The following is a 16812-nucleotide window of genomic DNA, read 5'->3' as shown; positions in this document are numbered from 1 at the left end:
GACACAGTACTGTTATTTTATCTTTTGTTTTCTGATCTCTATTGCTTCCCCTTTCCTTGTGTTTCTATCTGCCATTTTATTTATTTATTTTTCATTTATTTTTATTAGTTGGAGGCTAATTACTTTACAATATTGTAGTGGTTTTTGCCATACATTGACATGAATCAGCCATGGATTTACATGTGTTCCCCATCCTGATCCCCCCTCCTACCTCCCTCCCCATCCCATCCCTCTGGGTCTCCCCAGTGCACCATCCCTGAGCACTTCTCTAATGCATCCAACCTGGGCTGGTGATCTGTTTCACACTTGATAATATACATGTTTCAATGCTGTTCTTTCAGATCATCCCACCCTCGCCTTCTCCCACAGAGTCCAAAAGTCTGTTCTATATACCTGTGTCTCTTTTTCTGTCCTGCATATAGGGTTATCATTACCATCTTTTAAAATTCCATATATATGCATTAGTATACTGTATTGGTGTTTATCTTTCTGACTTACTTCAGTCTGTATAATGGGCTCCAGTTTCATCCATCTTATTAGAACTGATTCAAATGTATTCTTTTTAATGGCTGAGTCTATCTGCCATTTTAATTTGGTGGCTTTAGAGTATGTCTTCTTCAGTTCCCTCTTTTTTAATGTTTCATATCTCTGCTCTAGATTTATGTTTTGTGGCTACCATGAAGTTTGTATAAAACATATCATAGATAAAATAGTCTTTTTTCCTGCTGATAGCATCTTATCTTCATTTACCTATTTGGCTTCTGTACTTTTTCTCTTCCCTTTTTATAATTTTTGTTGCCTGGAAAGAGCCCCTTTGGTCTTGTGTTTGTTCCCAAGTTGAAGTAGCTACAGTTATTTTTCTGCTTTTCCCCTCTTTAGTCTTTATGCTGTGAGAAAACTGTGAAAACCCTGTTCTGATTACAGAGTTGCAATTTCATGCTTCTATGTCTCACCTTACTCAGATTTGTTGCTTCTGGAAAGTAGCTCTTTGGCTCCGTCCCTGTTTGCCCACTTCTGTTCCTCTCCAACCTTAAAGGAACTTAATTAGAGGAATGAGATCAGGGAGCAGTTGAAACTGACTTACGCTGTCATGAACACACACCATGCCTTGTTTAACCTGTACGAAGATTCCACTCTCTTGTATTTCAAAAAATACATATAAATAAATGTGGATGGAAGGAGGCAGCAGGGGTAGAAAACAAAGAGGACCAGGAAAGAATGAAGATAAGGCACTGGGATCAATCCTGGGGACTTCTGGGTGCAGGGTAGGTCCAAAGAAACCACCCAGGACTTTTTCTGCAGAGTCATTCAACCCAGAGCAAAGATCCTGGGAAAGCATTCTCGTGAGGAGTGAGCGCCGTGTAGCGGAAGGGAAAGCAACACTGCAAATCAACTATATCTCAATAAAACTAACAAATAAAGACTGCCGGGCCAGCAGCCACCAGAGGGGCATCTCTTCGAATAAAAACTCTAGAAGGAATAAAATAAGGGGCCCACGGTCTGAAGTAGGAAACCTTTTCAAGCTGCGAAGAAGCTGGGACAGAAGGTTCTCGTCCGAGTGTCACGGTCTCTGCTCCAGCTCAGGAGACCTGCAGGGGCAGAGGAGAGGGCTGTTTCCACACCGATCTCTTCACGCTGCTTCTTCCCCCTTTCTGGGGCCTCCCCTGAGAGCTCTGCAGTAAGAAGGCGGAACCAGTCTTAAGCCTCCCTGAGCCACAGCTACCTCAGGCCATGGGCCTCTTATTTTATTATTTTTAGAATTTTTAATTTAAGAGATGCCCCTTTGGTGGCTGCTGGCCTAGCAATCTTTATTTGTTAATTTTATTGAAATACAGTTGATTTACAGTGCTGTTTTCATTTCTGTTGTACAGCAAAGTGACCCAGGTATACACATATATACAGTTAAATTTTACTTTTCATTTATTTATGGTTGCACTGGATCTTCGTTGCAGGGCACAGGCTTTCTCTAGCTGTGGCTGGTGGGCTTCACACTGCAGTGGTTTCTCCTATTGCAGAGCACAGGCTCAAGGGTACATGGACAGTAGCTGTGGCATGCAGGCTTATTAGCCCTGTGGCATGTGGGAGCTTAGTTCCCCAACCCTGGATTGAACCTGTGTCCCCTGCATCGGGAGGTGGATTCTTAACCACTGGAGCAGCAGGGAAGACCCCACATACATACATTTTTTTTCCATTTATTTTTATTAGTTGGAGGCTAATTACTTTACAATATTGTAGTGGTTTTTGTCATACATTGACATGAATCAGCCATGGATTTACATGTATTCCCCATCCTGATCCCCCCTCCCACCTCCCTCTCCACCTGATCCCTCTGGGTCTTCCCAGTGCACCAGGCCCGAGCGCTTGTTTCATGCATCCAGCCTGGGCTGGTGATCTGTTTCACTGAGATAATATACATGTTTTGATGCTGTTCTCTCGAAACATCCCACCCTCGCCTTCTCCCACAGAGTCCAAAATTCTGTTCTGTACATTTGTGTCTCTTTTTCTGTTTTGCATATAGGGTTATTGTTACCATCTTTCTAAATTCCATATGTATGCATTAGTATACTGTATTGGTCTTTATCTTTCTGGCTTACTTCACTCTGTATAAGGGGCTCCAATTTCATCCATCTCATTAGAACTGATTCAAATGAATTCTTTTTAATGGCTGAGTAATATTCCATGGTGTATATGTACCACAGCTTCCTTATCCATTCGTCTGCTGATGGACATCTAGGTTGCTTCCATGTCCTGGCTATTATAAATAGTGCTGCGATGAACATTGGGGTGCACATGTCTCTTTCAGATCTGGTTTCCTCAGTGTGTATGCCCAGAAGTGGGAAGTTAAGAGTATATCTACCTAAAGAAACAAAAGACCTATACATAGAAAACCATAAAACACTAATGAAAGAAATCAAAGAGGACACAAACAGATGGAGAAATATACCATGTTCATGGATTGGAAGAATCAATATTGTCAAAATGGCTATACTACCCAAAGCAATCTATAGATTCAATGCAATCCCTATCAAGCTACCAACGGTATTTTTCACAGAACTAGAACAAATAATTTCACAATTTGTATGGAAATACATACATTTTTTAAATGTTCTTTTCCATTATGGTTTATCTCAGGATATAGAGTTTCCTGTGCTGTACAGTAGGATCTTGGTGTTTATCCATCCTGTCTATAATAGTTTGCATCTGCTAATCCCAAACTCCCAATCTCTCTCTTCTCCACCCCCTCCCCCTTGGCAAACACAAGTCTGTTCTCTTATTAACTGATGCAAAGCTTTACTGCAATCAGAATTCAGCCTTTCTCATTTTGTCTGTCTCCCCACTTGTCATCTCCACCACTGTTCCTAGGAGACCAAATCTCTCTCTGAAAGAGGATGAGAGGGCATTACCTTGGCTGAAGCCCAAGTCTCCTAAGGAAGGAGAGGCAGGATACACACTCCCGGGATACAGTGTCTCAGCCCCTGATCACCCACTGAGATTTCTGGACAACACAGCTCGCATCACTGAATACCAGGGTGGAGAGGGGAGCAGACCCCAGAAGGCATATGACTAGGAAGCTCCCATCACACAAACCCAGCATCATTTCATCAGCCTTAGGGTCTCTTCTTGCATTTGCTCCAGAATTTCCATCTGAGATCTCCATGCATGCTAACTCTTCTCTTATCTCTACAGGCCATCACCTCTTATATTTCACCCATAAATACTTTCTGGATTTCCAGGAAAGTTGAGATCAACTAGGCAAAGGTTGTACTCAGAGAACTTCATCGAGCAAAGCCATATTTTTTCCTCCAAACAATCTGCGGGGCATCTCAGCTGCCAACAGGTCCCTTACCTCCTGATGTAGAAGAGCAGCCCCATCCCAAGGAAGAGCAGACCTAGAACACAGGCCCCGATTCCACTCAGCATCTTTTCTCGTGAAGATTCATCCTGTGCCCCTGAGAAAAGAAGCCAGTTTCTGAGTGATTGTTATCCCAAATCCAACTTCTCTAATTGAGACCAGGGGAAGAAGCCTGCTCTGAAAAACTGAAATAACTGGCCATTCCTAGAAAAGAGATGAAAATTCAAGCTGCGTTGCTACAAGGTTCAGGCAGTGAATCATTTAAATACCCTAGCCCTGATAGAAGGCCACATGTCTTCATCATCTGATGGATGAGGAGCCTGGGGCTGGATGAGGTGGGGAAGTCTGTCTCAACTGACAGAGCTAATAAAAGGCAGAGATGGGACTGAACTTCCCTCAGGTCAGGAAGGTCCCTGGAGGGGGTGCGCCCCTTCTCAGATCACAGTGAACAACTCAGGGCAAGAGTGTCTGAAACATCAGCCCATCTTGACACAGGGGACTGGTGCCCAGGACCAAAGAGTGACCATGAGCTGTGAGGTCACGGGAAGCTCAAGCAGAGACGTTGTCTTCCCTGCTTGTTGGGAGAACGGGCTCCCCAGGGGGCCCAGGCATTTACAGAAACCATCATGGGATATCTGCCAACTATCAGAGGAGCTCCATCACAGGATGTCACAGGGCAACCCCAACAACCTCAGCTGAAGGAGAAGAGAACATGGAGCTCATGAACACTTGTGTGGGGAGAGCTGAAACCCGACATTTGGGGGTAAGTGGGCCCCCCGCTTGGTGGCTGAGAAACTTATGAGATCAGAGAGCTCCTCACTCCATTCCACTGTGACGGGGCTCGTCAGGCTGGGGTGCTCCACATGGCAAGCGTAGACCTCTCCACCCTGAGGAACTACTTCAAGCATCACCATGATCTGGAAGGTCCAGTCTCCGTTAGGGATCAGGCCTGTGGAGACCACCCCGGCCTCCTCTTCCCGGCCGTTCCGGAACCACCTGACCTCAACGTGGCCTGGGTAGAAGCCGTTCACAGAGCAGACCAGGAGGTTGTGCTGCCGCAGGGGCCGGGTCTTCACAGGATACACGGTCACTGCGGGCTCCACTGGGAGAGGAAACGTAGCGGGGGTTAGTGCGGGAGACAGACTACGTCTCCTGACCAGGCTGCAGCCTCGGACAGGCCAGGCTGCCCATGTGGCTTAAGAGGATGTAGTGCCACGAATATCGCTTGAATTTAACCCCGAAACCTTCAACCCCTATTAGAGTTGAGAGATGCTGAGGAAAACTGTGGGGTTTCTTTTCATAGCTTGAAAGAGTTACTTATTGCCGAATTGTAGTATTTACGCTTATTGCAGAACACAGGGTATATTCATTAAAAGTGTGATTTCTGTAACTAGGCTCTCCGGGTTCAAATTCAGGCTCTGCTTCTGATTAGTTCTGGAAGCGTTTTAAAATTACTTTGTGCCTCAACTTTCTTATCTCCAAAGGAGGATAATGATACGAATTTACCTCTTTGAGTTAAATGAGTCTTATATAAGATGGACTACTACTCAGCCCTAAAAAAGAAGGAAATAATGCCATTTACAACAACATGGTGCCCCTAGAGAGAATCATACTAAGTTAAGTCAGTCAGAAAGAGAAGGACAAATATCACATGCTATCACTTATATGTGGAATCTAAAATATGACAAAATGAACTTATTTACGAGACAGAAACAGACACATGGACACAGAGAACAGACCTGTGGTTGCCAAGGCGGATGGGCTTGGGGGAGGGACGGAGTGGGAGTCTGGGGTTGGTAGATGAAAGTTATTATATATAGAACAGATAAACAACACAGTCCTATTGTATAGCACAGAGAACTGTATTCAGTATCCTGTGATACAGCATAATGGAAAAGAGTATTAAAAGAAGAATGTATGTAACTGAATCACTTTACTGTACAGCAGAGATTAACACAACATTGTAAAGCAACTATACTTCAATAAAAAATACTGACCATCATATTCTAAAAAAAGACTTGATGGACCTAAACCATGTTAAGAAATGGCTGGGTTGTCCAGTGGTTAGGACTCTGCACTCTCACTGCCAAGGGCCGGGTTCAACCCCTGATCGAGGAACTAAAGTCCCACAGGTTGTGTGGAGTGGCCAAAAACAGGCTGGAACTTAGCGCTCAATATATGTTAGCTACTCGTTGAATTTTTTTGTTTACTATGAAAGAAAATATGATTCAAAGCTTAAGGATAGATGTGAGAACAGCAGTGGGGCTGGTAGAGATGCAGAGCTGCCTCCATGGACGCACGCCTGAGAAGAGCATGGGACCTGCTCGTCCCCTGAGCAGCAGAGACGGACCACAGGGGCCGTTCTCCACGAGGGGTGCCTCAGGAAAACACCAGTCCTGCATAGGAAAAGCAACAAGGAGAGCTCATCATTTTAAAAGTTGTTACAGCTTTATACTCAGCTGATGAATCTCTCCTTTTGTCTCCTTTTTTTTTTTCTTTTAAAGATCTCACCAGACACCGAATCTGCCAGTGCCTTGATTTTGGACTTAGTCTCTAAAGCTGTGAGAAATAAATTTATGTTGTATTTAACATAAAAACAGTTTATGGGATTTTATTATAGTAGTCTGACCTGATTACAGCTGTCTGACATTATATAAATGGCAGAGTAGAAGGACGCGCGCTCATCTTTTCCTGCGAGAACACCAAAAGCGCAACTAGCAGCTGAACAACTATTGACAGGAGGCTGTTGGAACCCACCAAAGAAAAGATACCCCACGTCCAAGCACAAAGGAGAAGCCACAAGGAGATGGTAGGAGGGGCTCAATCAGAGACTCTTGGAGGGTACAAACAAAACTTGTCTACACCAGGACCCAGGGAAAGGAGCAGTGGCCCCACAAGAGACTAAGCCAGCCCTGCCTGTGAGTGTTTGAGGGTCTCCTGCAGAGGCACAGCTCAGCAGTGGCCTCCCACGTGGACAGGGGCTCTGGCAGCAGCAGTCCTGGGAGGCGCGGTGTGTGGCTTATGTCCACTTGGAGGAGGTCGCCATTAGCCCTATCCTTAGAGCCCATAGCCCTAGCACAGAGACTGCAGACTCCAGGACTGGGCTGCCTCAGGGAGTGAGCACAGCCCCAGCCATTAGCAGAAAACTGGATTAAAGATTTACTGAGCATGACCCTATCCATCAGAGCAAGACCTAGTTTTTCCCACAGCCAGTCTCTCCCATCAGGGAGCTTGCACAAGCCTCTTATCATCATGCATCAGAGCTCAGACAGAATGAAAACTGTAAACACAGAAAACTAACCAAAATGATCACATGGATCTCAGCTTGTGTAAGTCAATGAAACTGTGAGCCATGCCGTGCAAGGCCACCCAAGACAGACGGGCCATGCTGGAGTCCTGACAAAACAAGGTCCACTGGAGAAGGGAATGGCAAACCACTTCAACACGCTTGCCTTGAGAACCCCATGAACAGTATGAAAAGGCAGAAAGAATGACACTGAAAGATGAGCCCCGCCAGGTCAGAAGGTGTTCACTATGCTACTGGGGAAGAGTGGAGGAACAGTCTGAACTGTGGTGCTAAATAAGACTCTTGAGAGTCCTTTGGACGGCAAGCAGATCAAACCAGGCCATCCTAAAAGAAATTAACCCTGAATTCTCATTGGAAGAACTGATGCCGAAGCTGAAGCTCCAATACTTTGGCCACCTGATGTGAACAGTTGGCTTGTTGGAAAAGATGCTGACGCTGGGAGACTGAAGGCAGGAGGAGAAGGGGGTGACAGGATGAGATGGTTGGACAGCGTCATTGACTCAATGGACATGAGTTTGAGCAAACGCTGGACGATAGTGAAGGACAGAGAAGCCTGGTGTGCAGCAGTCCATAGGGTCGCAAAGAGTTGGACATGACTGAGTGACTGAACAACTACAATGTTTGGAATTGTTATCATTTTGGAATTCTCTCTCCTTCTAAACTGACATTTGTGATCAGAGTACGGCCTGGGACTCAACATCTGAAACAACGTCTAACACTATCAGGCCCTAGGTAAATACAATTATTTTAAAAGAAAGGAGAAGTGGGGGACACATTTGCACAGAACCACAAAATAGTAGATTTAAGATTGATGGTAAACTATTAGTCACAATTTTCCTGTTTCTATTTCAGTAAATAAAAACTGTTAAACTCTTAACATGGAAATATTAAACAGACTCTAATAGAAACCACAAACTGGAGAAAATGTTGACTCAAAATGTTAATAATCTTACTGCATAGAGAAGCCATAAAATTACTGAGAAAAACACATGGACCCCAGCGATAACAGATTAATAGATAGTGTTTGGAGCAGTCACTATAACTGGCAAAAAAAAGTGTGATAAAATAGAACTTTAGAAATAAAAGAAATATAAGTTAAAAACAATAAGATATAAATTTCCAACTAAGTGGCAATATGGAAAATAAAATTTACAATGGGGAATGCCAGGTAAATTGTTTACAACCATACAAAGGGTTAATATGTAACTACCTAAGTACTATTAGCATTATAAACATGGTAATATTAGTATGTTAATATTAAGTAACAAAATTATATCCAAAAGTTGGCTTCACAATCATTTCAAATATGTAAACATGTACATACCAAGAAAGCAAAAAAGTAGTCGGAAATTTAGAACTAAAAGCAGCTTCAGAAAGGTCAGAGGGGTGTGGGAGGTTCCTCTCCACTGCACCCCTAGAAATTAGTGCCCCCACTAATTTATTCTCAACCCAACGCTCCTGCACACAGACACCAGCACACTTACTGTGGAGGGTTTGGAGTGAGGGGGTGTGCCCAGAGCAGACTGGGGCTCTTCTCACAGTCTTCCAGTCCTTTTACATTCCTCAGCTTCCCCCCAAACCTCCCCCAAACCACGGACACCTTGAGGCCCCTTCCAGAATCTGCCCCCCCTTCAGCCAGCGTTTCCCTCCCCACTCCCCCAGCCTCCCTGGGTGGCAGAAGGTTTGGACCCCCGTCCCCCGCATGTTTTCCCACCTTGCCCCTCTGCCCCTCTCAGACCCCGGTCCGCTCCCCCACCACACCCCCTCTTCCCCCACCGCACACTGACAAAATTGCACACCAGCTTTCTGACAGCAGGCTCTCACACGGGGACCCCGTAGCCAACACTGTCCCCCACCATCCTACTCACCCACCGGGCTTAGCCTAGCTCCGTCTCTCTCTGTCTCTGTCTGTGTCTCTGTCTCGCTGTGTCTCTGTCTGTGTCTCTCTCTCCATCTCTCTCTCTGTCTGTCTCTGTGTCTCTGTCTGTGTCTGTCTCTCTGGGTCTCTGTGTCTCTGTCTCTCCATCTCTTTCTGTCTCTGTGTCTCTGTCTCTGTGTCTCTCTCTGTCTCTCTGTGTCTCTGTCAGTCTCTGTCTCTGTCTCCCTGTCTCTCTCCGTCTCTCTCCATCTCTGTCTCTCCGTCTCTGTCTCTCTGTCTCCCCATCTCTCTCTGTCTCTGTCTCTCTCCATCTCTGTGTCTCTCTCTGTGTGTGTCTCTGTCTCTCTGTGTCTCTGTGTCTCTCCATCTCTGTCTCTCTGTGTCTCTCTCTGTCTCTCCATCTCTGTCTCCCTGTCTCTCTCTGTCTCTGTGTCTCTCTGTCTCTCCATCTCTGTCTCTCTGTCTCTGTCTTCCCGTCTCTGTCTCTTTCTGTGTCTCTGTCTCTGCATCTCTGTCTCCGTCTCTGTCTGTCTCCCCATCTCTCTCTCTGTCTCTGGGTCTCTCTGTCTCTCCATCTCTGTCTCTCCATCTGTGTCTCTCTGTGTCTCTGTCTCTCCATGTCTCTGCCTCTCCATCTCTGTCTCTCTGTCTCTCCATCTCTGTCTCTCTCTGTCTCTGTCTGTGTCTCTGTCTCTGCATCTCTGTCTCCGTCTCTGTCTCTCTGTCTCCCCGTCTCTCTCTGTCTCGGTCTCTCCCGCACTCCCCTCCCCTGCACCGCCCTCTGCCCCGCCCCCGGCTCACCTCTCCTCTGCACCGTGAGGCTCGCAAAGAACCGGTAGTTGCTGGCGCAGAAGGTGCGCACGGCGGCTCGGGCCCGCTGCAGGGCGTGGGGCCAGCGGTTCCAGCGCTCGGCCGCCGGCCGCCCCATCTCGGTCCGCGCGCGGTACTCGCCCACGAGGCTGTCGAAGCGCACCTGCTCCTCGCGGTTGTAGATATACCTGTCCAGGAAGCGCACGTTCCCCGTGCCGTTGGCGAAGTGACACTCGGACTTGCCCTGCACCATGAAGAGCGCTGCGGGGCGGGAGCGCCCTGGTCACGGGCGCCCGGGCCGCGGGGCAGCGACGGCCCCCAGCGGCTCCCCGGCCCGCGGAGCCCGGGTCCGCGTCCCCCGCCAGCCGCGCAGGGAACACAGGCTCTGCCCCTGAGCCGATCGGGCTCCTCTTGGCCACCCGGCTCGCCTGGCGTCGCCACGTGCGGCCTGGCCGGGGTCCCACCACCGCCTCCTCCTGGGACCCTCCACCACAGAGACACCCCCGCTGAGCCCCCCACGATCTCTGCCTCCCCGCGGCTGCCCCTTCCTCCTGTGAGTGCTTGGTCAGGACGCCCGCCGGCAAACCCTCGCTGCCCCTGAGATTCCAGGAGGGGGAGAACGGGCACCGGCACTTGAGATTTAGTGAGAGGGATGGACAGAAACCAAATGCACAGCAATTTGTAGGGGAACGAGGAATGTCAGGATAACAGGGTGGGGCTCTATGAATGCTAGGAGGACCTAAGTTAGGTTAGGGCGTTGGAGGCAGGTCTCTGAAGACAGGTAAGGCGTGAGGTGTAAGGGGAAGTGGCTGAGAGCTCTAGGAAGATTGTGTGTGTTTAGGGGAAAAAGAGACACATTTTAAGTAGAAAAGTGGAAAAGAAGGAGAAGTGTGGAAAAGCTGAAAGAACTGATGAACTTCCTCAAGAAGACAGTTCACTGAAGCGCGAAAAAGTGAGAGAAAGGAGGCTACAAGATGAGACTGGACAAATTACATGGAACCGGGCACTTGTAGGTAATATTAGGATTTTGACTTTATGCTAACTGTAATGAAAACTGTTGATGAGTTGTAGGAGGTTAAAACTGTAACCCGAGGACAGGTCCCCCATTCCTTTTCCAAGTCTGGACAGCTCAGAAAGCCAGATTTTCTAAAAATTTGGTGCCACGATTCATTTGGCAATTCTGACCTGCTGAGGGAAAGGGTCAGCTGGGTCTCAGAGCTCTTGTTGGTTACACATGGCTCTGTAGCTTCACTGTGTATAAAGATACAGAGACACAAATATACACATACATACCATATGAGTGTACATATTTTAAATTTTGGGGGTCTTTTCTTAAATTGCAGTATCGTTGATTTACAATATTATATTAGTTCCAGGTGTACAACACAGTGATTCAATACTGTTATAGATTATACTCCATTTAAAGTTATTACAAGATAATGGCTATATTTCCCTGTGCTGTACTATATGTCTTTGTTGCTTATTTATTTTATACATAATACTTTGTATCTCTTAATACCATACCCTTGTCTGGCTCTTCCTGCCTTCTGGTTTCCCACTGGTAGCCACTAGTTCACACTTTGTGAGTCTGTTTCTGTTTTGTCATATACATTTGTTTGTTTTATGTTTTGGATTCCACTTATAAGTGATAACAGAGCATTTGACTTTTTCTGTCTGATTCCTTCCACTAATCTTAATACTCTCTAGGTCCAGCCATATTGTTGCAAATGACAGAATTTCATTCTTTTTTATGACTGAGTAATATTCCATTGTATATGTACCACATTTTTATCCATTCATCTGTCAATGGACACTTAAGTTGCTTCCACATTTTGGGTATTGTAAATAATACTGCAGTGAATGAACACTGGGATGCATGTTCTTTGGGATGCATGAACCCCTGCAATCTAATCTCTATGTGGTAGCTAGAATTATTAAAAAAAAAAATATATATATATATATATATAGGGCAGTGGTTCAGTGGCTAAGACTCTAAGCTTCCCATGCACAGGGCCAGCATTCACTCCTTGATTAGCCAGCTAGATCCCATGTGCCACAACTAAAATCCCACATGGTGCCACTAAAAAAAAGATCGTGCATGCTGCAACTACAGATCTGCATGCCGCTACAAAGATCGAAGATCCTGCCTGCCACAACTAAGATCCAGTGCAGCCAAATAAATAAATATTTAAAAAATATACAAATGGACTCACTTTGTAACTTCCCTTAGTAGCTTCCCTACAGTATCTCTGTAAATAAAAGTCAAATTTCTCATCATGACCATTGGGGCCTAACATGATTTGGCTCCTCACTTTCTCTCCAACGTCATCTTATTCCACTCCCCCACCTGCTTTATCTGTTTCAGCTGCTCGAACCTTCTTTCTGCCCCTTAAACATAGCAAACATCTTCCCACATTTCTGTCTTTCCCTTGGTTCCTGGAGTATTTGTCCTTTAGATCTTTCTCATGATTGTTTTCTTCTCATCAGTTATTGGATGTCACTTTCTCAGGGAAGGCCCCCTAGACACTTGCACTGAAGTCAGATGGATACTCTCTCTCTCTCTCTCTCTATATATATATATATATATGGCTCAGACAGTAAAGAATCTGCCTGCAATGCAGCAGACCTGCGTTTCATCCCTGGGTCTAGAAGATCCCCTGGAGAAGGGAATGGCAACCCACTCCAATATTCTTGCCTGGAGAATCCCAGGGACAGAGGAGCCTGGTGGGCTACAGTCCATAGTGTGGCAAAGAGTCAGACACACCCACACTCACTCATCACATATAATATATATATATATATATATATATACACACAGAGCATTTACTACTGTTTCAAATGTTTCTCTTCGTTCCATGTTTATTGGGTTGTTGTCTTTCTTTCTCGTCATTGGGTAACTTCCATGATCTTAACGGACTTTTCTATATTATTCAAATAGAATTCACTGAGTCTAGTACATAATAGTTGCTCAAAAAAGTATTTGTCATTTATGGTTTTGGGAATTAATCTTTGTGGGGCTTCTGGAAAGCAGGAAGGGGCTCCAACTCCAACACAATTTTGTAATCATGACACCTTAGTTTCCCCAGCCAGAGTCGAACCTGTGCCCCCTGCAGTGGAAGGTGGAGTCTTAACCACTGGGTCACTGGGGAAGTCTCTATATCTTATGTCTCTTCTATATCCTGTGAGAAATTCAGACTAACTTCCTCTTTCTCTTCTTTCTACTGTAAAGAAACATTCACAGGTGATTTTAAGAGACAGGGAACTCTTCATGAAGTTTCATCTCATCCAACGGGTCTGTTATAGTGCTGAAGGTTTGTGCAAACTTTGGGAATTTTCAGTAATGTGGTGACATGGTTGGGGAAAGAATACAGAAAAATGGAGGGAGAGGTAATCAAAGATGGCTGATTATGGAAAACTGTTGGCATGATGAATGAATATATGAAAATTGGGCTCAAGACTCCAAGAGGTAATGAGTTCCCTTGACTTCCTTATTGGCTCTCAGCCCCATGGGATGGAAACAGCCTTGACACTCTCAGTATCCTGCTCAGGGTATTCAGTGTGAACCATATGAAATGGCTGGTATTTGACTATTTGGCGGTTATAAAGAAAGTGAAAGTGAAAGAAAGTGAAGTCGCTCAGTCATGTCCGACTCTTTGTGACCCCATGGACTGTAGCCTACCAGGCTCTTCCGACCATGGGATTCTCCAGGCAAGAATACTGGAGTGGGTTGCCATTTCCTTCTCCAGGGCATCTTCTCAACCTAGGGATCGAACCTGGGTCTCCTGCATTGCACCTGAGCCACCTAATTTAATATGGTCTATTCTATCCCGAGATTCCCAGGTGGCACTAGTGGTAAAGAACCCACCTGCCAATGCAGGACACATAAGAGATGCAGGTTTGACCCCTAGATTGGGAAGATCCCCTGCAGGAGGGCATGGCAATCCACTCCAGTATTCTCGCCTGGAGAATCCCTTGGACAGAGGAGCCTAGTGGGCTACGGTCTATAGGATCGCAGAGAGTCACACACAGCTGAGTGACTGAACACGCACACATGCATTCTATACTAGTTGAATCTCTTCTTGTGGGTTCAGGCCAGATCAAGAGGAGATGGAGCAGAAACTGAGAGGGTAGGTTCAAAATAGTCGCAATAAACACTGACCTGTCCCAGGTTTTCAGTTCTTCCTGAGTTCTTTACGGCGTCACAGAATGCCCCTTAGATGGCCTTAACTACAGGGTCATTCCCAGTACTGAGGACCCCCACTCTAGCTCCAGAGTGCTTTACACTGCAGGAGAAATGAGAGAAAACTAACCCCAACTTGTGCCAGAGAACCTCCAGTCCAGGGACACGGGCCTTATAAACCGCGGGGTTTAGGGAGAAAGAAAGGGAGACAATAGATAACCAACAAGGACCTACTGTATAGCACAGGGGATCCTGCTTAATATTTTGTAATGACCTAAAGGGGAAAAGAATCTGAATAAGAATATATATACTATGTATGCATATTATATATATACACACACACGTATATATGTAACTGAACTGCTGTTCCATATACCTGAAACCAACTCAATATTGTAAATCAACTCTGAAAAAGTGGAAGTGTTAGTTGCTCAGTTGTGTCTGACTCTTTGAAACCCCATGGACTGAAGCCTGCCAGGGTGGGTTGCTGGAGTGGGTTGCTATTCCCTTCTCCAGGGTATCTTCCTGACCTAGGGATCGAAGCAAGATCTCCTGCAATGCAGGCAGATTCTTTATTGTCTGAGCCGCCGGGAAGCCCAGTATATATGTATCACATATATGTATGTATAGCTGAGTTGCTGACACAATATTGTAAATCAAAGATACTTCAACTGCAAAAAAGAGGAGACAGCGGGGAGGCCACTTGGTCCATCCTCACATACTGGGGAGCGGAAGCAGCTCACAGATCCCGTGCAGGACACAAGAAGGGTCTTCCAGGAGAGGTCTTTTTAATTCCTTCTGAATCCCCTTAACGTTTTCAGAGGATTATTCCCATTTTCTGGTATAACTCAATAGAATAAATGGAATAACAAATGGGAATTATTTTGAAATTATTCATAATCATTACTAATCATTTTGAATTATTTTTGAAATTATTTCTAAATCCTCTCAAAACCTTGAGGGAATAGGAAGTGAGACTGAAGAGGTTTTATTAGAAGAGAGTTGAGAAGAAATAGATTATATGCATATATATGAAGGCTCCTTGGGCAGGTCTCCTAAAGAAGGCAAGTATCCAGGCTCCTTTTGTTTGTGGAAGGAATGGAGGATTCATATGATAAAGATAGGGCTTCCCACGTGGCTCAGTGGGTAAATAGTCTGCCAGCGATGCAGGAGATGTAGGAGACGTGAGTTCGATCCCTGGGTTGGGAAGATCCCCTGGAGGAGGGCATGGCAACCCACTCCAGTACTCTTGCTTGGAGAATCCCACGGATAGAGGAGCCTGGCAGGCTACAGTCCATGGGGTTGCAAAGAGACACGACGGAAGTGACTGAGCGTGCATGCAAGCGCTCATGATAAAGATAAGCAGTCACTGGAGAAGATGCTGAATTTTGAGGGATGTGGCCTGGACACAGAGGTAAAGCTAACTCCCTCCCTCCGCCTCCCTCCACAGCAGCTCACCATCCAAGGTGGGCACTTACTTCGGTTACTTCCAGCCCAGGCCAGCAGCGGGCTCAGCACCATCAGTATCACTGGCAGAATCACTGTCCAGGAGCCTGGGGGGAACCAAAGGCACACCATGCAGGAGAAGAGAAGAAGGCAAAGTGCAGGGAAGCAGAAAAATCTCAGTGAGGACTAGGATCCCCCTCCACCCACATCTCAAATATTACCAACCTAGGAACTCATTGCTCTGTTCCTGGATTGGGTCGGCTCAGTATGGGCGAGCCAATCAGATTCATCCGCGGATAGCATCATCAGTTGCTGGTCAGATATTCAGTATGCAGTTCCTCTTTTGAATCCTTAGGAGGATTGTTTTAATTTCGTGCTTTAAAAGTTTGATCCGTTTGTAGTGGTAACATTTTAATTGGGGCCCTATCGTGAGCCAGCTCTGCTGGTCACCTAAAGTTTTTCAGGATCATCTCCCAGCGCTGCCTCTGCCTTGAGTGGCACCTCCAGAATACACAAAAGAGAAAGCTGCTTATAGCGAGTGATCTGTGTGCAACGAAGGGTCTTGAAGCTACCTTTGCAGTGTGTGTTACTAATAGTGTAATGGGGTCCAGGTCCTAATCCCATCCTGCAGGGGCTCAGAGATAGGTCTCAAATCAGCAACTCTGCTTTAGAATAATTAGCATTTTATGTGAAAAAGTGATTAATCCCCTCCTCCCGGTTCCCATTTTTGACTCTCCTCTTTCGACTGGGGACATGCCCCCTTCTCTTGCTTTACCCGAAGCAGATACAAGCAGATGTTGCTCAGAACACATTGTAGAGTGTTCAGTAAACAGAACCCTATGGAAAAAACTATGAATTACCTCCTTTGAGGCAATCATATGACTTACATATATCATTCTACTTTTAGGTTAATGATTACATCTTATATTAATATATGCAGTATCTGTGATTTAGAATGGACTTGAAAGGAAAGCTGTCTATCTAAAGTTCTGCATTAATTCTTTTTCTACCACAATTCTGATAAACAGTCCATCTTTACGTGCTTTAATGTATCTAGTGACAGGAAACTCACCATGCTCCATAAAAATGACTAGAACTGGTACTTTCCTGGTGGCCCAGTGGCTAAGACTCCATGTTCCCAATGCATGGGGCCCAGGTTTGATCCCTGTTGAGGGAACTAGATCCCACATGCCACAACTAAGAAGTCACATGCCATAACTAAAGATCCTGCTTGCCACAACTGAGACCCCATGCAGCCAAATAAATAAATGTATTTTTAAAATGACTGAAATTTATTGAGCAATTTTTGAGCTGGCTTTCTGTATCATCTTTTTATT

At 45.6% G+C, this 16812-nt stretch overlaps 1 protein-coding gene across 2 annotated transcripts; it reads right to left on the bottom strand.

The window, feature by feature from the left end:
• Positions 1-475: 475 nt before the first annotated feature.
• LOC122696912 (DLA class II histocompatibility antigen, DR-1 beta chain-like) lies at positions 476-15666 on the bottom strand. 2 transcript variants are annotated; one of them, XM_043907084.1, is made up of 5 exons: positions 15508-15666; positions 9841-10110; positions 4674-4955; positions 3848-3950; positions 476-1589 (listed from the first exon to the last, which is right to left on the bottom strand). In XM_043907084.1, exons 1-5 carry the CDS (start codon positions 15605-15607, stop codon positions 1562-1564), a joined length of 783 nt encoding a protein of 260 aa, XP_043763019.1. In that variant the 5' UTR covers positions 15608-15666; the 3' UTR covers positions 476-1561. The 2 variants fall into 2 exon arrangements, with proteins under 2 accessions (XP_043763019.1, XP_043763020.1); XM_043907085.1 differs by lacking the exon at positions 476-1589 and adding an exon at positions 2796-2857.
• Between the last annotated feature and the right edge of the window lie 1146 nt (positions 15667-16812).

The sequence above is a fragment of the Cervus elaphus genome, chromosome 7 (assembly GCF_910594005.1).
Source record: "Cervus elaphus chromosome 7, mCerEla1.1, whole genome shotgun sequence".
NCBI lineage: Eukaryota > Metazoa > Chordata > Mammalia > Artiodactyla > Cervidae > Cervus > Cervus elaphus.
Note: the sequence above shows the minus strand (reverse complement) of the source record. Positions and strands in the feature narration are given on the sequence as shown.

Bases quoted from the DNA above. Each gene is read 5' to 3' on its own strand.
- LOC122696912 (XM_043907084.1), bottom strand. From the start codon at position 15,607: ATGGTGTGCCTTTGGTTCCCCCCAGGCTCCTGGACAGTGATTCTGCCA. The intron at 10,111-15,507 runs GTAAGTGCCCAC...CCCGCCCCGCAG, and splicing joins CTGGGCTGGAAGTAACCGAA to CGCTCTTCATGGTGCAGGGC. The intron at 1,590-3,847 runs GTAAGGGACCTG...CTGCCCCTGCAG, and splicing joins CTGCTCTTCTACATCAGGAG to GTCTCCTGAGCTGGAGCAGA.